Raw genomic sequence first — 24575 nt, 5'->3', positions numbered from 1 at the left:
TTGTGATTCACTCCAATTACATCACTTTAGCTCATTATATGTGTATAATATAGATGTCCTCAAAATACTCTCACCAAAAATGTGACATAACGTGTAGAAAGTGTATTTAGTCAGTCAGTCATTCGTTCTCCAACCCGCTATATCCTAACACAGAGTCACGGGGGTCTGCTGGAGCCAATCCCAGCCAACACAGGGCGCAATGAAGGAACAAATCCCGGGCAGGGTGCCAGCCCACCACAGGGCAAATGTATTTATTTATACTTAAGAACTAAGCTGATTGTAAGTGTCATGCAGCAACAATTCCCAAAGTGCTCCATCTTCAGTCATGCATCTACTCTGTTGGTTACTGGTGCTAGTTCTTGATTTATTTTATTTTTAGCATAAATTATGGAAAAATACTTCTTGTTTTGTTAATATATCACGCCTGTATTTATACACAGTTGGATTTTTTATTCTAGTGTCAACACATAGTATTAAGGATCTTTATTCTTATATGAATATGAAGTGAATTACATATTACAATATCAATGATTTATTTCATTTAGTGCATTGCTGTTAGGAACATATCAACTGTGAACCGTGTGTGTTTATTGTTAGATATTATATTTGATATTGCAAATTGTTCTTGCCTTTACAGAGGTATATTTGGTCCAGACACCCCTGGTGCACAGCTGACTGTCTCCTATACAGCAGCAAGGTCTTTCAACAGGCGGGGACCAGAGCACAGTGAAATTACCTGTGAGTCCATTATCAGATTCATTTATTTAGATCGGCATTCACCATACATGTGAGCTGTTCAGATCCAAAATTGTCTCAGTCCTCATCAGCTAATAGCAAGTGTAATGTGTTCTCCTGTTAAGTAATGCAGTACATTTTGTTTGTTCATGATCCATACCAACGGCACTTGCCATTTTAAAGGTAAGTAAATTAATTACATATTAGAACTAGCTTTGTCACACTTGCGAGATCCAGTGCTAAAACGTATCAATAAAGTATAAAAATACAGTGGAGTGGTACAGTGGTGTCCAATTCTGGTTGATGTCTCTGAGTAGGCTGCAAATTTTCCTTGTGCCTGCATGGAGTTTCCTCTCATATTCCTAAAGACACTTGGGTTCGGTTAACCCTAAAGTAGGTGTGCGTTTGTATGTGCACTCCGAGACTGACGGACACCCTGTTCAGGGTCATTTTCCTCCTTGAATTTAGTGCTGCCAAGTAGGCCGATCCTTTGCAATGCTAAACACAAATACGTGAGTCTGAGAATGCATGTGTTAATGTATGTCCGGTATGTTTGTACTGTATATGTGACAATACACTTTTCTTAGGTGTACAGAGCACAAAAATGTTAGAAATGTAGAATTCTCGGCATCGTTTGAATTAATGTGTGGCTCAGTTTTAGAAATGAATTATTTATGTCTTTTGATGCTTTTTTTATTGTTATATTATTATTAAATTATCATTGTTTCTCTATTTTCCCGTAGTGGACAGTCTTGGCATCAGCGAAGAGTTGAAGAAAAAACTTCAAGATGTTCTTATTTCAGAGTCACAGCTTAATCTTGGTCACCTTCTGGGCAAAGGTTAGATTCTAAGAAAAGAGTAATTCAAAAGTTAGTAGAATCAGATATTGAATGTTTTACAAATTTTAAATACTAAGTATTTTCTATATTTTGTGCAAAAAAGCTGTGCTAGTGAATAGTTTATTTTATGTACCAACATAAAAGTACATTGACTGTGTTTTCAATTACACAAATGAGTTATTTATCTAACTTCAGGTAAAAATGTGATGCTAATTTACTTACATCTATGAGTATGTTTTCTGAACATCCATCCATCCATTATCCAACCCGCTATATCCTAACTACAGGGTCACGGGGGTCTGCTGGAGCCAATCCCAGCCAACACAGGGTGCAAGGCAGGAAGAAACCCCGGGCAGGGTGCCAGCCCACCACATCTTCTGAACATACAAATCACAATGAGCTAGACAGAGCTTGACAGATGCTAGCCTATAATGGTGTACAGTTATATTCACACTTGTTCATACTCAACCACTTCAGATTTTCCAGTCAGCCTTATATGCATGATTTTGCAGACTGAAAACTAAAATACAGACAACAATCAGGCCTGAATTGAAATGTTGGTCACTGAAGCTGTGAGACATTATTGCTAACCACTACTGAGATACTTTAAATTTAAACTCATTTTTAGGCTTTAGTTTAGTTTCTGTATGGAGTGTGCATGTGGTCACAGTGGTGGTAGCCATTCCGCTGGTAAATACTGTTTGGCCCAGTGGGATGTTTCCTTTTATTGACTGGTACCTGTTCAGTGCAAGTTCTTGTCTTGAGTCTGTTACTGCCTAGCGGTGGGGTAGCAACTCCTTATGATTCAGTAATTTAAAAGTGAGTTGAAAAACTTTGTATGAAAATGTACGTATATCACCTTTGAAGGCCATGCAAAGAGATGAATCCAAAAATAACATTGTCATATGCATTGTAAAGGAAAATTTGACTTTGTATATAGATCACGGTGTGATACTGAGGAAGCATATGTGTAATCAAAGCCAAGAGACAACTGACTTGTCAATACAAAAATGTTTTTGACGCCCAGGCAAGAGAGTTGCTGTGTAACCCATCAATCAGTCCAGCTGTTTACTGCTTACACTTTTATTACAAAAGGATTCTTATAGTTCAGAATAACGGCCAAATTTCAAGGTTGTGAGTTCACCAATTCCAGGCCTATGTTTAGGCAAATGTATGACTGTCCTGTAGCCACAGATTGACTGGTCATGGTAAAAAATAAGACATTGCTTTATTTCTTGGTACCTTGTTCATAACATGCCTTGTTAGGTACTGGGCAAGCTATTGGTTAAAAGAGGGCTTTTGTTGTGACATTTTAAGTATCTTCAAGACCCATTCCTTGTTGAATGCCCAGAAAATTCATCAGTGTGGGGTGAAGTCACCAATGGAGAATTGAGGATGATCATCAGAACAATGTCAACTGCTTAATCAACCCTTATTCGGCATATTTGAGCAGTCACTTCAGAAAGGAGAAGGGCTGGAATGTTGCAAATGTGACTCCAATCTTTAAGAAAAGACAGAAAATAGATCCTAGTAATTATAGACCAGTTAGTCTTGCTTATGTGCCATGCAAAATTATGGAAATAATAATAAGAAATAAACTGGAAAACTACCCAAACAAAAATAATATTCTATCAGGCAGGATGGGTTTATGAGAGGAAGGTCCTGCCAAACCAGTCTTAGGTTTTTTTTGAAGAAGCATCCGGAATAGTTGACACAAACCAAGCATACAACATAATTTACCTAGACTTTCAAAAGGCATTTGATACAGTCCTACACCGAAGATTAATTCTGAAACTAGAAGTTATAGGCATCAGAGGTAACCCATAACACTGGATCTCAATTTGGTTTACTGGCATGAGAAACAAAAAAAAAAAAAAAAAAAAGTACAGAGAAGATGAGAATGCTGCACATGCAGCAAGGTCATCAGTGGAGTCCCTCAGGGGTCTGTCCTTGAACCACTACTTTTTCTGATTTATACTAATGATATAACAGTAAAGGGATGGTAGACACTGAGGAGGCAGCAAATAGACTGGACAACCTTCATTTAGGTCGGATTTTTTTCTATAATTTGCTTGAACGGTCCACTTGATTTTGTGACTTCTCTCATCACGCTAAGTATGATGGTTCACTTGCGGTATAGATTTATTTGCGTGAATCCAAGAGAGACGCAGCGGGCCGCAGGGAGGGAAAGCGTGACGTCAGGAGTAGGGAGCCAGGCTGGGCCCTCCTCACTGCCCTATTTCACAACTGCGGGCAAAGCCGCACGGCACGGCTAGTCAATTATATACACAATATGGAAGACACTGTCCTACATGAAGAAACCTCTGAAAAGGATATAGTGGGATATGTTGATGCAAATCTTTCATCAAATAAGCAATGCACAAAAGCAATTAAAAAGGTAAATAACATGTTCGGTTATATCACAGAAACTGTTGAATTTAAGTCAAGAGACGTTTATACTCAAAACTTTCTTTATATATAATACGCTACCGTGGCTGTTCGTTTGTCTATCCAGGATATTTAAATCGCCTGTAGCTCGCAAACCATTTAAACTATTGACCTGAAATTTGGACCACATATACTACGTGACGTCTACTGTCCGCTTTCAGGGTAATGATTGACCTTCAAGGTTATTCTGGTTTTTATTTTTATTTTATTTTATTGTAGAATCAACGCTCGGCAGCAGCCAGCAGGGCAGCCGTGCGGCGCATGCATACGGACGACGTTCTCATCCCTTTGCCGTCACTTCCCCTATCTCTTTTTTATCTTAAAATTATTCTTGAGGCAGATTGAAGACTTAAGTGCCAGCTTAAGTGAAAAATTAAAGTAAACGTACTAATTGCAACACAAACACTGCCTTATTCAGTTTTAACGCAAGCAGATGCTGACAAAAGAAGAGAAGAAGCAGGCCACTAAGGGTGGAGAAACAAAGAGCTGCTCAGAAAGCAGCAAGCGCATCAACCTCTGAGCAAACGAATGCTAAACGTACAGAGAAAGAGTTTGAAAACTAGGAATGCTCAAGTCAAGTGTAACATGCAGTGCACCATTACTGGTACTCTATAATCTAGTAAGACGGCATTTGGAGTGTTGTTTGGAGTTCTGGTCACCACTGTACAAGAAAGACATAGCAGCACTTGAAGCTGTGCAGAAGGAGAGCAGCAAGTGCATCTCAAGATTTAAGAACATCTACTTTGACAGACTTGGAGAATTAAATCTGTTCAGTCTTGAGCAGAAGAGACCGTGGAGTAATCCAGGTATTTAAAATTAGTAACATTAGCAATGTTAGTCTTAAGGAATGAATCTCGTACTCAAGGACATCAGTGGAAATTAAGGGGAAGTTCATTTAAAACTTAAGCCAGAAAGCACTTCTTTATGCAAAGAGTCGTTGGACACTGGAACAATCTATCAAGATGTGTAGTTGAAGCAGGAACCTTGACAACCTTTAAGAAAAATCTAGATGAGATATTGGGACAGCTTAGCTATTAGCTAAACAGGTAGTTTAGGTTTGATAGACTGAATGGTCTGCTCTTGTTTGTTTGTCAAATTTCTTATTGTTCTTATGTTCTAACCTGTGTAAACCCACTTTACAAACCATCTGCAACCCATCACAGTAACAGTAACTTGCAACCCATTGTTTAAGAAACCCCTGGGTTAAATATTTACAAGGTTATAATTTGATTAGTTACAACAATATTTGTTTCCTTTGTGTGCAGTTTATTTTGTATGGGGGGGAAGATAGCAGTGTAATGTTAATGTCATGGTAATCTCACTGGACAAAAATGACTCCTTTGGCAACCTGAAATCTACAAATAACCCAATTCTAAGATTAAATCTAAAAAAATAGATTCAGTCAATTTGTGCGCACTTTGGAGTTTCTGAACTTTGTATACAACTCTAAACTATTCTGCATCACATCTTCAGGTGAGTTCAGTTCAGTACGAGAAGCCTACCTAAAGATGCAGGATGGCTCTGTGAAGAAGGTGGCTGTCAAAGTGCTAAAAGGTAGGTTCAGAAATGGAATACCTGTTTGTCCATTGTGGTACGTGTGTCTGAGGGGTCACAGAACACCTAAGATTACTTCCATCCATGTATAGTAAAGAACTGATTGTCAGCCTATTGAGTCTGAAATTCCTGTTGATGGGAGCTTCTGGCAAAGAAAATCATTATATTAGGAATGTGCATGCTTAAGATTCATATCTATCCTGGAGCAACAATGAATGCTTTACCTTACTTACTGCATCTCTGCTTGTTGTCATCTCTCTCTCTCTCTCTCATTTTTTTTCTCCCTTGGGGATGAAATTTGTAGCTGATGTCAGCTGCTCCAGTGATATCGAGCAGTGTCTGCGTGAAGCAGCTTACATGAAGGAATTTCATCACCCAAATGTCCTTCGGCTAATTGGTGAGTGTACCAAAAGTAGAAGGTGATATAGTGAACTGTTAATTTCTGTGGCATCTGGTTATTAAGTATGGCAGATGAGTGCTACTCTTTTACAAGTGTGTCTGACTATGGTCTGTCCAGGAGTGGCTCAACACCAGTTCTTCTTTTAGGGATCAGCCTGCATCGCCATGGCCAGCAGAGGCTGCCTGTTCCTATGGTCATCCTACCTTTCATGAAGCATGGTGACCTGCATACATTCCTATTGATGTCACGTCTGGGTGATAACCCCTTCGTAAGTGTATTTTATCAGTGACACAGCTGTGTGTACAATAACAGATACAGTTATTGCTGTACGTAATTATACTATCTAGTCAAAACAACACAATCATCTACCAGTCTTTCCATTGCCTCTGTATGCACACAAGTGCACAGGTAGACAAGTGAAGACTGCTCACACACAGCTAACGTAAGCTATACACAGCCATGTCAAAACCACGCAGCTACCCATGGCGAAGTGATGCAGACATAAATACTGTATGTAGGCTCTTTGACAGAAGAAAATGAGAAAAGATTCATACAAAATGCAACAGTTGCTGAGACTTTGACACAGTGATATTTAGAAAATATGTTTTCCTTACTGAAAACTACACATTGTGTCATTTAGCATATGCGCACATTTGCACAGTCCAGCATTGAAGTAACTGCAGTTCTTTTCATTTGCACAGACCTTGTCCCTTCAAACATTGTTGCAGTTCACACTGGATGTGGCAAGAGGAATGGAATACCTGAGCCTGAGGAAATTCATTCATCGTGATTTAGCTGCACGGAACTGCATGTGAGAAGCCATCTCTTTTTCAGTTTGCAAAGTATAATAGGCTAAAAGATGTTTCCTAGTCAGGGCAGTGGGCTTCAGTGAGGTTTGCACTAGATGGTTAGCATAGTTATGCATTTATCAAAGCTTACAGCAGCCACATCTGTTGTGTCACTTTCTACAGGCTAAGTAAGGACATGAGAGTATGTGTGGCAGATTTTGGCCTATCCAAGAAGATCTACAGTGGTGATTATTACCGCCAAGGGTCAGCCTCAAAACTCCCGGTCAAATGGATAGCCCTGGAAAGTCTGGCCGATAATGTCTACACCACCCAGAGTGATGTGGTAGGAGCCATACACTCCTGAAATGCTCATGGTGACATAAGGTTCTTCTAATAGCTAATAGTTGTCTGTTTTCTATTTTAGTGGGCCTTTGGTGTAACTATATGGGAGATCATGACCCTTGGGCAGACACCTTATCCTGGCGTGGAGAACTCGGAGGTATATGAGTATCTAATAAAAGGAAATAGGCTTAAACAGCCTCCAGACTGCCCAGATGAGATGTAAGTGATGACAGCTATTGGGGGATTAAACCCATTACTTTAGCAACTTCTTCTTAATATTAGAACTACATTAGACCTGCCAAGACACTGATGTTCACTGCATTACTTAATTACATCAGTAAAGTCTGCAGTCAAATTGACCTTAATAGTAACATCTCACACAGAGTTATTGTGACTGATATAGTTATCCCAGTTTGTTTTACTTAAATATGGTCTCCCGATTGAAAATCTGTATCACAGGAAAATGTTTTTTACATTTGTCAAAAATCTAGGAGGAAATGCTTGTGTGCTAATGTGCATCATAACAGTTACTATGCTTGGAGATAATCTGCTTTGTGTCAAAATAGATTGTTTAAATTTTTCATACCTCAGCTTTAAAACAAAAAAAAACTTTTGATTCCTTACATTAGTAATACGTAACAGTGTCATATATTAGATAGAATCTACGCAGCCCAAGGGCAGGAATGAAGCAGGACCGGACGATAGTAGAGTGACCATACTTCAAAGCACACAAGAGACGTAACCAGAAAATCAAATAAACTAAACTACCTGTTTTGAAAGTAATTATTCCTTTATTAATACAATACGTTTCCACTTTCCTCTTTTAGTGATAAATATACTTGAAAGGGGAAAAAAATGTTTAATATTTTTCATTATATGGCTATTGATATTTCTTTATGCTCGCTTCACTTCGCTCACGTCTCAGTTTTTTTAAGTGCTTATAGGAGTGAGACGTTGTAACCCGAGGACCCTCTGTACTAATTTATGGTTTGAAGTGGCTCTTGCCCACACTTCTTGTACAAACAATCCATGCAGGACTTTCGAGTGCAAATTAATGTGCTTATTTCTTGTGAACAATAACTTTAATTACAATTTTAATTTACATTTGTAAAGATGTCAGACTTGGATTGGGGTCAAACTGACCTCAAATACAACAGAGCAGTTTAAAGGTACAGTATACTCGCCTCCACAAACACTGTGTGACCTTTTTTTAAAAGCCACGGTGCTACTGAAGGTCCTTGATCTTTACTGCAGCACACCCTGATGTCTTATCTGTCAAGTCTCGTTTCCCAGTGTGTCATTTACTCCGCACCTGGATGTCCTCTAAGCATGTCTCTTATTCCTTACGCTGACTACATGGTTTTATTAATTTCTATATTCTGCTTGCCATATGTCCTGCCAGTGGATGGTTTTACAGTATTCTGTATTTTTTATCTTCATCAGTGGAGTGCCATCGCTTTGATGTTTTATTTCAGAAAGTCTCTGGGGGAAGCAGTGGTGTTAGTAGTAGAATTATCATGTGTATAAAGTAAAGTGAAATTCTTGGTTGTCTGCCTGATCACCATACCACACGTCAAAACTCTCCAGTCTCGCGATCAACAAAAATGTGTTAAAATACATAATTTTGTTTTATTTCCTAAGCCTTGTTTGTAGGGAAAAAAAACTTACTTTCAAACAGAAGTGAATTAAAAAGAAAACTGTAATAAAGTTCCACTTAATGGCTAAAAATACAAATTTCTGAATTTCTTCTGCAGGTAAATATCATATTCGTACACTTTTCTGAATGCAGAATAATAGAAGAAACAGCTAGCTAAACAATTACGTCAATTAGACGCATGCCTGACCTACTAATTTGTCAAACTGGTTGGAGTGAAAATCCGCAGTCCCAGTGGGATCCCGGGATTAAACTTGAGGACCACTGCGTTAGAGTATTTATTAGTATCCATTTTTATGCCATTCACTTTAGGATCAATGATCCCTGCACAGTTGCAGATTATTTGATTATTGTTTTCAATTTGCAGCTAAACATGGATTTGAATTTTATTTCTTTTCAAGTAAATGCGACCTCCATATTTAATTGTGTATAGTGTATTACTTGCTTCATAATATCTGGGAATCTACACAGGGTAGTACTTCAGCCCAATGACCATTGCTTCTTACCATAAGTACTTTTGCTGTCCTCTTCAGATACAGGACTATGTGTCGTTGCTGGAACACTAATCCCAAGGAGCGACCAGGATTTGACCGGCTTATTCTAGAGCTGGAGGCAGTGTCAGCTAGACTATCACAAGATTCAAGCAAAATGGAGCTGCTTTACATCAATGTAGGGAATGGGAGCCATGCCTCAGAAGAGGAAGTCGCAGGCGGGCTACCTTGGCATCAGTCTGGACCCTCTGAGAGATTCTGTGATGACCTACTAAATGATCCTGCAGAGTTACATGGGGCTGCTGGCTCTGATTACCGCTACATCATGGATCCTTATGCTGGGCCAGAGGTAGAAAACCAGTCAGGGCAAACTCTGGGGTGCACGACACAGCCTGAAGATGATGAGGATGAGGAAGATGTATTCTTGAAAGCATGAACCACAAAGGCAAAGCTATCACCCAGTAATCAGAGCATGGGCTTGGATTTAGGAGCAGCAAGAATGGTGATTTCTAAATGACTCCCCTCATGCCAAGTAAAGAGGTGGTTATGGGCATTTAGGACTTAAAAAGACAGGGCGACAGAGTGGTTAGTTTAAGAAAAGGCCTTAGACATCATGCTTTTATTTAATTAAAAATAGCATAGAATTTGATCTAAGAGCCCGACAGCACTGTCAGGTGGGCTTGCGCCAGGGCATCTGAATATTGATTGGCCTTAACGTGAGAAGGTAACGTTTAATGTGCTGTGGAATTAATTGCTGCCATACTGTAGTGACCACGTTTACAGCGTTTTTAAAAGATGGATTAGTTGCTGCTTCTCATTTCCCCCTGATGATTCAAATTTGAAATGAATATTTGGACTTCAGTATTGTTTGCAGATTACTGCTATGTTGCCACTGTCTAAATACAGGATGAAGCCATCAAACCATGAAAGAATGTTACTTTGCAGAATAAAAACAGACATTTTTAGCAGATATTAAGGTTATAGCATATTTTAAAAGAAATGGAGGAAAAGAAAAAAAAAAATACCTCAAGCACTTTGTCTGGCAGTTCACCACACTGCTCTGCAGGATCAGAGGGGGCCAAATTCTGTGTCTCTGGAAACTACGTAACTGGAAAGGCCAGAGTAGCTGTTATTGTATGACGATGTTCAGAATGTAAGGGATCAGTTTATGTGATGGTAGGTTTGTTGTTGCCTTGTAGTTTCTTTTATTTGACTACAAAGTGGCATCTTTATGCCTCTACTTTGCATCCTGCCACACAGCAGTATACGTCTCAAATGCCAAGTAAAGAACTGTTTGCATTTTGTGTCTCGGCACAGCTTAATCACAGACTGGCAACTTTTTGTATGATTTTTGCACCATCCGCATTTCGGAAAGAATGTGCTGCATATCATTTGACATCAGATGGTTAAACTGATGAGCTCCTCGCTTTGGTGAGAACAGAAAGTAAGCAGCTGATACAGTGAGGTCAATTTTACAGTGAATTACACTAAAAAATATTCTGACAACGGAGGAGTGCTTCTTTATGGACCTGATGCAGTATGTCCATCTCCCCAGCAGGGGGCTCATTGATTTAGGTGTGAGATTACTGGCTTAGCCTCATTTTGCCAGTTAAGCCGCATGGATGAGCAGTTGTGCCAGCTAATGTCCTCATTTTCTGAGGTAGCAATCACAGCAGCAGATTGGGAAGCACCTGGGGTTCTGGCACTGATGCCACGTTTTATGAAGCACTGCACACTCTTCTCCACAGTGCCTTCTAAGGTGCCAGCCTCAAAACTGATCCTCTGCATTACGTGCAGTATTTTATTTTTTTATGTTTACATGTTTTTGTACATAGAGACACTAACATGAATTTACTGAATTACTGTAAATAATTTTAATGACAGAAATAAAATTGGCACTTTTTCAGAAATGATTGGTCAGTTGTATTTTTTCTGTAATTTCTCAGAAGACTTAAGTGCAGCCACATTTTATGTGCTGGTAAAGTGAATATTATATACTGTTTGAATAGAGGCAAATAATAACCTGAGATTTGCTAACATCAAAAGTGGAGTACAAAATGTTGTGAAGAAACAAATCGCCTTTTGCCCAGAGGGGACTGGGCGGTCTCGTGGTCTGGAATCCCTACAGATTTTATTTTTTCTCCAGCCGTCTGGAGTTTTTTGTTTTTTCTGTCCCCCCTGGCCATTGAACCTTACTCTTATTCGATGTTAATGTTGATTTATTTTGTTTTATAATTGTGTCTTTCATTTTTCTATTCTTTAATATGTAAAGCACTTTGAGCTACTGTTTGTATGAAAATGTGCTATAGAAATAAATGTTGTGGTTGTCTTGACTGTTGTTAAAATTACTCATTTCATAGCAGACTAGCAGGGGTACCTGATGCTGGCTGAGGTAGAAAAAGGTGCAGGTGTGGTTATTAAATACATTCCCTGAGGGACAATTTTGGCTCGAAACCAAAATTTCACTGACTAAACCTACCAAGGGGAGCAGCTATGGACACCTGTACCAAGTCCCAAAAACGCCTCCTAAGGGCACTTTCCTAATAAAGCACAAAGTACGTTTCAGTTTCAGATGAGACAGCCTGTGGTGTTCACTTGTACCAATGGGGAATCTGTACTAAAATCTGCCAGAGAGACATTAGGTTCAATGGAGTGGATTTGACGTCCATGACAAACAAACACACATTCAGCTTTATACATTAGTATATAAGGCCAGTATATCCTGTGAAGGCAGCTGTGGGGAAATGTAACAAGGTTACTGGGCCTTGACGATAAGAGGACTCTGGCATGGGGTTTTTCATCTCCAAATTGCCACACTTATTTTTTTCTGTATGTTCCATAGCCACCTGTTCGTATCTCGATTCGTCAGTACAAGTATAATGCACCCATTTTCTAAACTGACACAGTCCAGTTTTGGGATCACAGACAGCCAAAGCCTAATCCAGCAGTACCAGGCACAAGGCAAACCTGAACAGGACAGCAGTCCACAACAGGGCACACATACCCATTGCCATTTATACATGGCCACTTTACGTGATGATGATGATGATGATAATGATTCTTTACATTTATATAGCACTTTTTATAGTAAGTGGGGAGCCACTTCAACCACCACTAATGCGACAGCAGCCTTTTTTTTTTGCCAGCACAAAACAAGAAGAAAAATGAAGATATCCAGAGACAACCCGCACATACTAATGTAAATGAAACCCTTCACTGTATTTGTCTTCATTGATTGCTTGAGGTGTTTTCATTCACAGGGTTTAACCGGGTTGTGGTGTTTGGGTCTGTCATAGGGTGCTGCTGCCTCAAAGCTCCAGGGTTTAAACTCTGCCAGAGATTTTGTCTATGTGAAGTTTTAAAAAGGCACTTGATGTCCTCTTAGGTTTTCTTTGAGTGTTCCGGTTTCTTCCTCGTCTCCAAGATTTACACTCAAGTGGTTTGATTTGTGAATTTGTCACAGGTGAGTGAGCCTGGGTGTATCCACTGGACTGGCCTGGCGTATCGTTCATGTTTGGTTCCTGCTTTGCTCATAGGATTTACATTTTCTAGGTATACTATTTGGCTATTCTAATTAACTGATAATAACTCACAGTTCCTAACTGGTGTGTGCCTTCTTTCAGACAAATACAGGAGATTATCTATCTATCTATCTATCTTAAATATTCTGAATCCACCGTCTGCACTGCACAAGCTCTTTTGTCCAGGACATCATCTTTGTCAGCCCTGCTGGACTGTATCATCCTTTCTTATCTCTTCTTCTGAGCATCTTATTGTGATGAGTAAAACTTTGTAAACCCCTAATGCAGCTTATTATTACTTTGTTACTGTGAAATGTTGGTAATGTTTCTTTTTTGTCTTTAAATAGAATTAATATCCACATTTTATATGTTGTTTTTAGTGGAAATTATACATACAACAGAACTGAAACCACAGAAGTGTACAAAGGTTGGCAAATGAGGTAAGTAAAACCAGGTGCTGACATGAATTGGGCATTGTGTGAATCTCCAGGACAAAGTCTGAGTGAGGGCAGAAAACCTGACAAGATATAAAGAGAAGCTCAGGTGACCTCAAGGAGAAACTTAACAGAATATCTAAAAGATTCTGAGGGCAGCATCTAAGGATGACCAGGCCTTTCTTGCTGAGCCGGTGTCCATATCCATACCTCAGCAATATGGCGCAAGCTAAACTGCAGTGACATTGCTGAGATGTCATTTATTCTCAGAAAGGAAAAGCACTTTTCCATGTAAAATGTGTAAAAGGCCATGTGGACAAATGTACAGGTTTTTGTTTTATAGAAGAACAAGTTTAAAACTCAAACCCTTTGTTTTTCCCCTAAAATGGCAAATATGGCTCAAAATCTGAGCCAACAAGAAAGTAGCATTGTCATTGCAAGACAAATGGAGATGTCTGTTTTAGATCTAACTAGCAGGAGTACCCGGCGTTGCCCGGGAATCTATAACTGGTCAATTTACCAAATGAAAGCAACAGAACATAGAAATAGAACAAACATTTTCTGACTGACATTTTATTACAAGTTTCTCCACTCTGGATTTTGTCTGCTCTGGCGTTTCAGACGCCCTTGAAATAGACTTTCTTGTGGCATCTGAAGTGGACCTTCCAATTCTACGTCTTTTTTTCAGTGGTATGGGTATATTAGCGAAAAGCAGGACAATTATAATGTGTTACATAGTATTACATACGGAATAAGCACCACAGTGAGATGAATTTACGTTATTTACAATACATTGGAAAGCGAACAAATAGCACCAGTCAGTCAGAAAGAGCAACACTGAAATTGTACTGTGAGTCGGAAAAGGGAGCAAATAACACAACAAATATGGAAAGCCAGTGAGAAAGAGTAGCACTGAAATCGTACTGGGAAAAATGGCAGGGAGGGGGAACTCTGTTTCTAAGGAGCGTCTGTGTTGAACCGTGATGCCATCTAATGGATGTTGGCGACGGGAACTACAGAGAGAAGTGACATACAACTGCTGCTGCGTTTGGGGAAAATGGTGGGAGAAGGATGCTGTCTTTTTAAGGCGAGTCTCTGTTCAAACGTGTTTGCATATAACGTACATTGGCGAATCAAATACAGCACTATCAGTGCGTGTGACTCGTGGAAACACGGGTGTGTCAGCCAGTCATGCACACTGGGTCGTTCACGTTTTACATCGATACGGCAGTTCCCCTTCACCCGATCAAAGCAGTCGGCCTTCTCATACTTGGACACCTCCGCCATCTGTTGGCAAATTAAAGAAACATGAGTAAAGAGCGACGCAAGGGGACCAAACGTGCCGCTAGAGGGCGATGCCATTAACATTTGTTGCAACGTGCGGCCATCTTGTCGATGAGAAGTACAGGGATGTGTGCCGAATGTTGTATCAGTGAAAAGGTACCCTGCGCTTCACCATGAACATTTTTCCCAACCAAACATACCCCATGACCTCCTCCTGGTCACAAAGGAGCCCTATCCCCAGTTTGGTGGCGATCAGACACCCGGTGCAGATTTATATGGCAGGCAAACATACGTACACACACACACACACACACACACACACATACATACATCGACTCTGCTTTATATATTATATTAAATTTTATACCACATTGGAATTACCCGTGACCCAGAATGTAAATGCAAGGTTTAAGCTTCTATAATTCGCTTGAACATTCTGCTTGAGTTTGCGACTTCTCTCACTGCGCTAAGAATCATAGTTCACTTGCAGGAGTGATATATTCACGCTAATCCGAGACAGAGGCTGTGGGCCCAGGGGAGGTGAAAGTGTGACGTCAGGTGTGGGGAGCCAGGCAGGCCCTCCTCACTGTCCTGTTTCAGTAATGCACGGGCGAAGCTGCTGGGCATGGCAAGTATTTGTATACAGTTGTGCTTGAAAGTTTGTGAACCCTTTAGAATTTTCTATATTTCTGCATAAATATGACCTAAAACATCATCAGATTTTCACTCAAGTCCTAAAAGTAGATAAAGAGAAACCAGTTAAAGAAATGAGACAAAAATATTATACTTGGTTATTTATTTATTGAGGAAAATGATTGAATATTACATATTTGTGAGTGGCAAAAGTATGTGAACCCCTAGGATTAGCAGTTAGTCTGAAAGTGAAATTCGAGTCCGGTGTTTTCAATCAATGGGACGACAATCAGGTGTGAGTGAGCACCCTGTGTTATTTAAAGAACAGGATCTATCAAAGTCTGCTCTTCATAACATGTTTGTGGAAGTGTATCATGGCACAAACAAAGGAGATTTCTAAAGAACCTCAGAAAAAGAGTTGTTGATGCTCATCAGGCTGGAAAAGGTTACAAAACCTTCTGTAAAGAGTTTGGACTTCACTAATCTACAGTCAGACAGATTGTGTACAAATGGAGGAAATTCAAGACCATTGTTACCCACCCCAGGAGTGGTCGACCAACAAAGATCACTCCAAGAGCAAGGCGTGTAATAGTCGGCGAGGTCACAAAGGACCCCAGGGTAACTTCTAAGCAACTGAAGGCCTCTCTCACATTGGCAAATGTTCATGAGTTCACGATCAGGAGAACACTGAACAACAATGGTGTGCATGGCAGGGTTGAAAGGAGAAAGCTGCTGGTTGAAAGAACATTGCTGCTCGTCTGCAGTTTGCTAAAGATCACATGGACAAACCAGAATGCTATTGGAAGAATGTTTTGTGGACAGATGAGACCACATGAGAACGCGTGTGTCTCTCTTTCTCTCTCGCGTGTGTCTGTCTGTGTCTCTCTCTAGCGCTCTGTCTCTCTTGCTGCACAGGGAATGCACAGGGAGAGACTGAACACGTGCGGAAATCATCAGCGAGCACAAACCGAAAGGGAAACTGGCTTGTTCGTATACCTAGTGTGTGGTCGTGAACAGATGCAAAAGTTTGGCTTTTTGGTCATAACCCGACTTGTACGACTCCAGAGACGTTCATGAACCGAGGTTCCACTGTATTAGGTTTGTAATGTGTAAAATTATAACATAGTTTGACGTTTAATAGGCTTTTTCTTAACATCTCCCATTATCCGACATTTTCGCTTATCCGACGTTCTGCCGGCCTGTTTATGTCAGATAAGCGAGACTATACTGTATTTGCAAAATTTGAAATGCTTAGATTTCCTTTGCGTTTCTTTTTAGCTGAGCCTTTACTGTGGAGTTTGCTCCCGGACACAATCCAAATGCTAACGATAGATAGATAGATACTTTATTAATCGCAAGGGAAAATTCACATACTCCAGCAGCAGCATACTGATAAACTGGGGGGAAACTCTCTCCTATGCTGGTATCAGCAGAAGGATGGGTGGAGGGTGCAGTACTCTGAGGTGAGAGTGGGTTAGGGGGGTCAAACCTGTTAAAGAAGTTGTTCATCTGGTTTGCTCTCTCCACGTCTCTCTCAATGGTGGCACCCCGCTTCGAGCTGCAGCCAGTGATAATCTTCATCCCATCCCACACTTCCTTCATGCTGTTATTCTGCAATGTCTGCTCCAGCTTTCTCCTGTACTGCTCTTTCGCCACCCTGAGCTGGACTCGGAGTTCCTTCTGCACGCACTTCAGCTCATGCTTATCACCGCCTTTAAAAGCCCTTTTCTTCTGGTTCAAAAGGCCCTTGATGTCACTTGTAACCCGTGGCTTGTTGTTAGCATAGCAGCATACTGTTCTTACTGGAACTACAATGTCCATACAGACGTTGATGTAATCAGTTGTGCATTCAACAGCCTCTTCAATGTTCTCACTATGTGACTCCTGCAGTATATCCCAGTCTGTAGTTCCAAAGCAGTCTCTCAGAACCTGCTCTGCCTCAGGGGACCACTTCCTGAATGAGTGTGTAGTTGTAGGTAGCGCCCTCACTCTTGGTTTGTAGTGAGGCTGAAGCAGAACCAGGTTATGATCTGCTTTCCCAAGCGCAGGCAGTGGAGTGGCGCTGTATGCGTCTTTAACGTTTGCATATAGTAGGTCGATAGTCCTTTTTCCCCCCGAGTGTTACAATCCACATACTGGGAGAAGGCAGGTAATGTTTTATCCAGCGTTACATGGTTAAAGTCTCCAGCGATTAGCACAAGTGCCTCAGGGTGCTGTGTTTGTAGTTTATCAACTGCGGAATGGATGATGTCACTCGCCATCTCTGTTTTTCACCCGAGGAGGGATGTAAACAATAACAACAATGACGTATCCAAACTCTCTGGGCAAGTAATAGGGGCGCAGACTTACGGCCAACAGTTCGATGTCCCTGCAGCAAGTGGAGATTTTAACGTTTACATGTCCTGAGATGCACCACTTTGGATTGACATAGAGAGCGAGTCCTCCTCCTTTCTTCTTTCCGCAGGTACTTGCGTCTCTGTCCACTCTAACTGTGCTAAACCCGGGTAGGCTCCACGTTAGCATCTAGGATGGGAGACGTTAGCCACATTTCACTAAAACACAGCAAGCTGCATTCTCTGTAGGTTCTGACATTTTTCACCAGCACAGCCAGTTCGTCGATCTTATTTTGTAGTGAGTTTACATTTCCCAGGATCACAGAAGGCACCAAAGGTTTATAACGCCATTTTCTCGCTAGACGATTAGCTTTTAGTTTAGCGCCGGCTCTGCTGCCACGATGCGACCTTCTTACCTCGTCAGGTAAATAGGGAACTACACCGGCACGGGGCTTTGTTCTCAGCGCTAGAAGTTGACTACCTGAATAGACGAGTCTCGGCATGTAAAAATCCATGTCCAAGTAGTAAAAAGTGTCCAGGAAATGAGTCCACATAAAGGAAAGTGGTAGGAGTGATCAGTGAAATATCTGCCCCGCACATTGTTAATCATCAGCATTTGGGTACAATTAAGGGAGGAAATTAAAAACTAGCGGGGCATCGCCCCATGTTCGCTTTGCTCACCCAACCCCCACCTGCACTACGTGCCAACCACTTTGCGTCTCTGCCGCTCACGTTGTGAAGAGGGGGGCTGAACGCACCCCAAGGAGACGCGATCGCTCCTCCGACACCCCCTCTTAAATGGTGATACAATGGGAAACAAATAACAGTTGTTTTTTTCCTCCTCTTTGCTCGATCAGCTGCTGGCTTGCTGCTGCTGCCATGCCACATGATCTGCATCTTACACGATGCACTTTTGTCATATCACCTATGTCCATATATTCAATCTCTTTTTCAATTTTACCTTTTCATCAATATTGCATTGAATTTGGATTCTGTGTTTGGAATTACATTGTGACAACGCAACGTACGACTGCCTGTGAGTGAATATCGTTTCTGACATAACCACGCAGGACTTTTCCAAATTTCTTTGCATAAGCTCTTGTCTCGTGAAGCTTCCGGCCCCAGGCGTGGTTACATCGCTTGGCACCAAGACTCGTCTCGCGGGACGTGAAAGTGTCTCTGAGACAATCGTGTCTCGACTCCTTCCAAGATTTTTTTTTTTTTATAATCGAGAGAAATGGCCAAAGAAATGCACACGTTTAGAGCTATGACAAGAATACTAAAATGTATTAGAACTATTTTCAGGCTGTAAACCCAAACAATCAGATCAGATAAAAGTATGAATAACACACTGATTGTGAAATAAGTGGAAATAAAAACCTGTAGCCGTGTAATCCACTGTTAAGTACCTGACTAGCAAAGGACGACTTATGGTGGCACACAACAAGGGCAAGTCCTGGAACTTTTACAGAAATGACTGATGAGCCCCTTTGTAAAGTCAAATGCACAAGTAGTAAATGGGGGCAAAATGCTCTGTGAGTGGAGGGTCATAGAAGGAGTCATTGAGGTGGTCTGCCAGAGCACTGTGTATTCCCAAAACCCGCCACTGCGTGGCAATTGAGATTTACAGGTGGTGGGAGAAATGATGCTGCCTGTAGAAAACAACTTAAAATAAGAAAGGCTACAAAGAGTCCTGCTGGAGCCACAGCATTGCAATCCTTAAACAAGGAACAAAAACTTTAAAAATCATCGTAGCCCACAATGCTCCTATCCCTTGGCCATAGATGTGCACTCTTAGCAATCCCTGAAGTCATTTATTTGCAAACCTAAACACAGTAATGGAGGTTAACATTTAAGAGGACTCCAACACACATGGAGACACAAAATGCCTAGCAGTTGTATTAGGAGTTGAGTCGAGATTCTGTTCTAAAGGAAGAGTTGCTTATTCTGGTAGCTCTTTATGTTTTCTTGCTGTTTCTTGTCTCCGTTATCGGGCCGTCTTCTCCTCACACAGATAGTTGTCATTCTCATCTTGCTAACCCTGAGGTCTGTTAGCTGTACCAGACTCTAATGTTTTGAGCCCCAGATGGGCTTCACTTTCACGTCACGGCAGGTCCATTACCTCAGTAGCAGCTACCTTTCTGGGACTTTAGGGTTTACTGAGGGCTGTGATAAACACACAAAAAAAAAAAAAAAACATCCAGCGGGCACAGTGTGAGGGAAAACATCTTGATAAAGTGAGAGGGCAGATCATTCAAGCTAAGAGGAAGGCCATAAGTACTCAAATACCAGCTCTTTAGAACAAATCTTAAATGCACAACCTACTAAACCTTGAACTTAGATGGGCTACAGAAGAAGGCCATGCCAAGTTCAACAGCTGATGAGGCAACAATGGACAAGTGAACATTGGAAAAAGATCACCTGATCTGCAACCTTCAGACAGTAGGGTCAGGATTTCGGTACAGATCTAGCATTCCTGCCTTGTTTTAGAGTACAGTTTTATAATAGTTGCCTTCATGGACAGTAGGGATGAAAAGATGTATGTGCTTGAGGTTCCATTGTAAAGGAGTGGGAAATGACTCCTTCATGCACATTGAGCTTCTTAATAGCAAGTGAGTGTCATTTGAGGGCCGCTGTCTATCAAAGGCCATAAATGGGGGCACGTAGTCACCCACAATCGACAGTCTACCCTTACATGGTGTAAGTAAATGGACACTTGGTGGCACTGTTGCCCACCTTTTTCCCCAACAGACAGATGCAGGACACAAGTTAAAAGCACTAAGAAGACGTAATCTTTTCTTCTTTTGAAATAGGGCCTCCAAAGCACCACAGCCACAATAAAGCCACAACAGTAAAGTAATATTAATTCCTCATTTCTCCTCCACACCTCCCAGTAAGCTCTGTCCTACCACCTCCCAACTCCAGCTAGCTTGCTGCGTCCCCAACAGTCCTTGCTCTGGAAGTGCTTCTGTCCTTCCGTCCCCGTGCCTTGCCAGCACTTCGGGGTCAGATGGCGAATTGGCTTTTTCTCCAGCCTGGAAGTACTTCAGGGCTCCCGTCCTCGTGACTTAAGAGTAAATCCAGGCTATGGATGAGGCATGGCTCCCCCTGGCAGCACCCACTGTACCCAACAGGGCTGAGAAACTGCACTCCAAGTCCCAGGATGCCCTGCGGGAATCTGGGCTACTGTTACACTCCAGGGGAGCTGCCGTCTAGTGTCCTGGAAAAGCTGCCTTCCATCCCAGGGGTGTCCCGGCCAGGATGAGTTGCCACAGTGGATACTTCGGGCAGGATAATAGCAAGTGTCACAATGCGCATGCCATCTCCATCTGGTTACAAGAACGTGATAGTGACTTCAGGTTAATCCAGTCCACTGGCCTGTACTCAGTCCAATTGGGGACTGTAGCCCGAGGTGAAAAGAAAGATTCACAGCAGGAATGTTTTCCCCAAAAAAATCTTCAGGAACCGCATGATGCTACTAAGTTAGCACTGTTGAAAACCCCAGAGGACTGTTCTCAGCACCTTATGGAATCCATGCCTTAAATACTTTGGGAAGTTCTGAATGCCAGACGGGCCCTACGTGACGCGTATATTTCAAACTGTGTGAGAAGTAAGAATTGACCCCCCGTCCCCCTTTCCCATTTTGGCTCAAGAGAAGAGCCTCACAGTTCAACTTTCAATACTGTGAATAAGCAGTGTGGTCAGTCATGTTAAAAGCATCGGTGGATAACGACACATCATGAGTTATAACACCTCACACAAGGAAAGACTTCCAAAGTTGAAGTGGAGAAGAAATGAGAGTTGAAAACCTAAAGTTCATAAAAACCTGAAAATCATAGTAAGGAATTCAAATGCAAAATGTCAGCAAATCTAAAGAGCAACACATGCATTGAGGTTGTTTTCTAAGAATATCTGCAAACTGTGACAGGGATGCACCGATATGGCGATTTTTGCAGCATTGCGCTGATGACCGACCTCTACCACGTAACTTCTGTGCTCCTTAACAACCTTCACTGTGTAGTGTCATGGTGGTGCCCTGGGGGAAAAGGGACACAAAATAAATAACTGAAGACAATTTCGAAAATGAAAATAAGTGCAAAAAAGATGAAAAATAACTGTTCAGAACCAGTAAGAAAATGTACCCACGGCCTATCAGTCAGGGGCGTTCAGAGACTTGGGCAGCAGTGAGATTGCTGTCACAATATTATTTGCATATTTTTGTAGCAGAGTCTCCTATTCAAAACTATCAGTAATAACAAAATGTAATGTGCATTAGTAACGAACATAATGCATGTTTTTAATACAGTTTTACAACAGCGTGTGGCTGAAGATTCACACTCGCTTTAGATAGATAGATAGATACTTTATTAATCCCAAGGGGAAATTCACATAATCCAGCAGCAGTATACTGATACAAAGAAACAATATTAAATTAAATAGTAATGTGCTGCTGTTGGGCGTGCAGGGTCTGTGGCTAATCGGAGATTTAAAGTTTATAGAACGTAACATTTCTCAAGCGTATTTTTCAAAGATGTTTAAAATCGCAAGCGGAAATCATTGCCCGCTTCCAAACTTGATAAACAGCCGATCTTTGTGGAACGTTGACCAAATAAATTACAGTGTCCGGGAAACACTCAGTGTTCATAATCCTCAGATAATGCAGCCGTGAGGGGGTGAGTGACCACGGGTGTGGCGGCCGGCCCATCCAGGACCCCCTGCCCTGCACTAGATGATGCTCACATGTGTTTGATTCTCTATAATCTTATAAGGAAAGAAGCAGGTCCTGGGTTCAGTTCAGACAAGGTAAAAACTTAAATAATGGATGTCTGACATTAATTACCTGCTGTTGTAACAGGAAAGCCTGCTCCATCACAGGGTGGACCCTGGACCCACTGGAAGCTGTTGTGGAAAAGAGGATGGAGGCAAAATTGGGTGCCATCATGAAGTCCCCTCTAAGAGGTGCCCGTGCCCTCTTGGATCACGTTTAGCCCTCGGCTTATTCGACGACGGTGTGCTAAGAAGCAACACGCTAATGGAGGGGGTGCTCTTTCTGCCCACTGCTATCAGGAAATTTAATGGTTCCTCCCAAATTGCTTGTTAAGTTCACTTTGAAATAACTGCACAATATATTGATATTTTCACTTGATTGATTGGCTGTATTAGCCATCCTGTGAGTCTGATTGCTCATTTTCTATATTTCTGCTGCTGTACACGTTTAAATTTTCCCATGAGATTAATAAAGTTTATCTTATCGAATCTAAAGTTTAGGCTGTGTGGCCACCAGGGGGCACACCGGCTCCCCAAATCCGACATAAACAGACGCAAGGCACAAGTGCAGCACACATAAAGGCTTTTTATTTGTGAAACACCGGTAATAAAGCCCTCAGCAATGCCTTGTCTTCTTTTTTCTTCCGCTCTTTCTGCCTTCACTCCTCCTCTGGCAAGCATCGTCCTCTCCCTCCCAACTCGGGCTTCTTTTATGCTGCACCTGGTAGTACTTCCAGGTGAGCTGACAGACAGTGAACCTGACAAATTACAGCTCCACAGTCCCTGCAGCACCCCCTGGCAGCACCCACACAACCCAACTGGGCTGTGCCAAACTCCCAGCTCCCATGAAGCCTTGTAGGAATCCGAGGCACTACTGCAACCCAAGGGGGCTACCATCTATCACTCTGGGGGAGATAATGCCCCAAGTGCACTCACTGTCTCCCCATGGAGGCGTCCCGGCAGGTAAGGCCCTGGCTGTCCCCCACAGCTGATAAGTAACACTGACATCATCTCCTCAAATACATTTCTCTGTTTTACTTATTCCTGTTTAAATGGCTTCAACATTGTTTAAAATAGCAGACCCACTGTATCTGAAAACTGTAGTTGAAACCCCAAGACGAGGGACCATCAAGAAGCCTGCAGAGAACACAATTCCACTCAGAGTTAGCATGCTGCACGTATGAACGTCACGCTGGAGTAGCGTCTGTCAGGGCACCACCCTGCATCACCGACAGCCTCCCAGACTATTAGCCCCCCGAGCTAAAAGCAGGACCCCCAGCACAGGCATCTCATGTAGAAGATGAGCTGGCCAGGTCCAGTCTGCTGACGCAAAGCTAGCAATGAGGCACTAACTTGAATAATTAAATTAGAAGTTGGAGTAAGTTTTGCAGCTCCCAAACCTTTAATTATCTAGAGCGCTGTAAGTGTGATGGAAAAGAGAGAAAGAAAGAGAAAGAAAGAAAGAAAGAAAGAGAAATGTAATGTTAAAAATAAGTCTGGGAATGTGGCTGTGTAATTAAGTAGTGTTTACATGAAGCCCATGGATCTTTTTGTTTTGTTTAAACAATACCAAAAATTAACACGTTTCTTATTATTAAGGGAAGTGCATGTACAGTTAGGTCCATAAATATTTGGACAGAGACAACTTTTTTATAATTTTGGTTCTGTACATTACCACAATGAATTTTAAATGAAACAACTCAGATGCAGTTGAAGTGCAGACTTTCAGCTTTAATTCAGTGGGTTGAACAAAAGATTGCATAAAATGTGAGGCAACTAAAGCATTTTTAACACAATCCCTTCATTTCAGGGGCTCAAAAGTAATTGGACAATTGACTCAAAGGCTATTTCATGGGCAGGTGTGGTCAAGTCCGTCGTTATGTCATTATCAATTAAGCAGATAAAAGGCCTGGAGTTGATTTGAGGTGTGGTGCTTGCATGTGGAAGATTTTGCTGTGAACAGACAACATGCGGTCAAAGGAGCTCTCCATGCAGGTGAAAGAAGCCATCCTTAAGCTGCAAAAACAGAAAAAACCCATCCGAGAAATTGCTACAATATTACGAGTGGCAAAATCTACAGTTTGGTACATCCTGAGAAAGAAAGCAAACACTGGTGAACTCAGCAACGCAAAAAGACCTGGATGTCCACGGAAGACAACAGCGGTGGGTGATCGCAGAATCATTTCCATGGTGAAGAGAAACCCCTTCACAACAGCCAACCAAGTGAACAACACTCTCCAGGGCTTGGTCGGCGTATCGATATCCAAGTCTACCATAAAGAGAAGACTGCATGAAAGTAAATACAGAGGGTGCACTGCAAGGTGCAAGCCACTCATAAACCTCAAGAATAGA

General features: G+C 41.6%; 1 protein-coding gene across 1 annotated transcript in view; it reads left to right on the top strand.

Annotated features, from left to right (window-relative positions):
* Positions 1-11161, top strand: part of tyro3 (TYRO3 protein tyrosine kinase) — a 63092-nt gene extending 51931 nt beyond the window's left edge. Inside the window, exons 11-19 of the mRNA XM_039741446.1 lie at positions 638-738; positions 1479-1574; positions 5496-5576; positions 5881-5973; positions 6123-6244; positions 6678-6787; positions 6948-7107; positions 7189-7325; positions 9294-11161. Of these exons, the coding sequence (XP_039597380.1) occupies positions 638-738; positions 1479-1574; positions 5496-5576; positions 5881-5973; positions 6123-6244; positions 6678-6787; positions 6948-7107; positions 7189-7325; positions 9294-9687 (1294 nt within the window). The 3' untranslated portion in view covers positions 9688-11161. The remainder of the gene's footprint in view (positions 1-637; positions 739-1478; positions 1575-5495; positions 5577-5880; positions 5974-6122; positions 6245-6677; positions 6788-6947; positions 7108-7188; positions 7326-9293) is intronic.
* The last annotated feature ends 13414 nt before the right edge of the window (positions 11162-24575 follow it).

The sequence above is a fragment of the Polypterus senegalus genome, chromosome 18 (assembly GCF_016835505.1).
Source record: "Polypterus senegalus isolate Bchr_013 chromosome 18, ASM1683550v1, whole genome shotgun sequence".
NCBI lineage: Eukaryota > Metazoa > Chordata > Cladistia > Polypteriformes > Polypteridae > Polypterus > Polypterus senegalus.
Note: the sequence above shows the minus strand (reverse complement) of the source record. Positions and strands in the feature narration are given on the sequence as shown.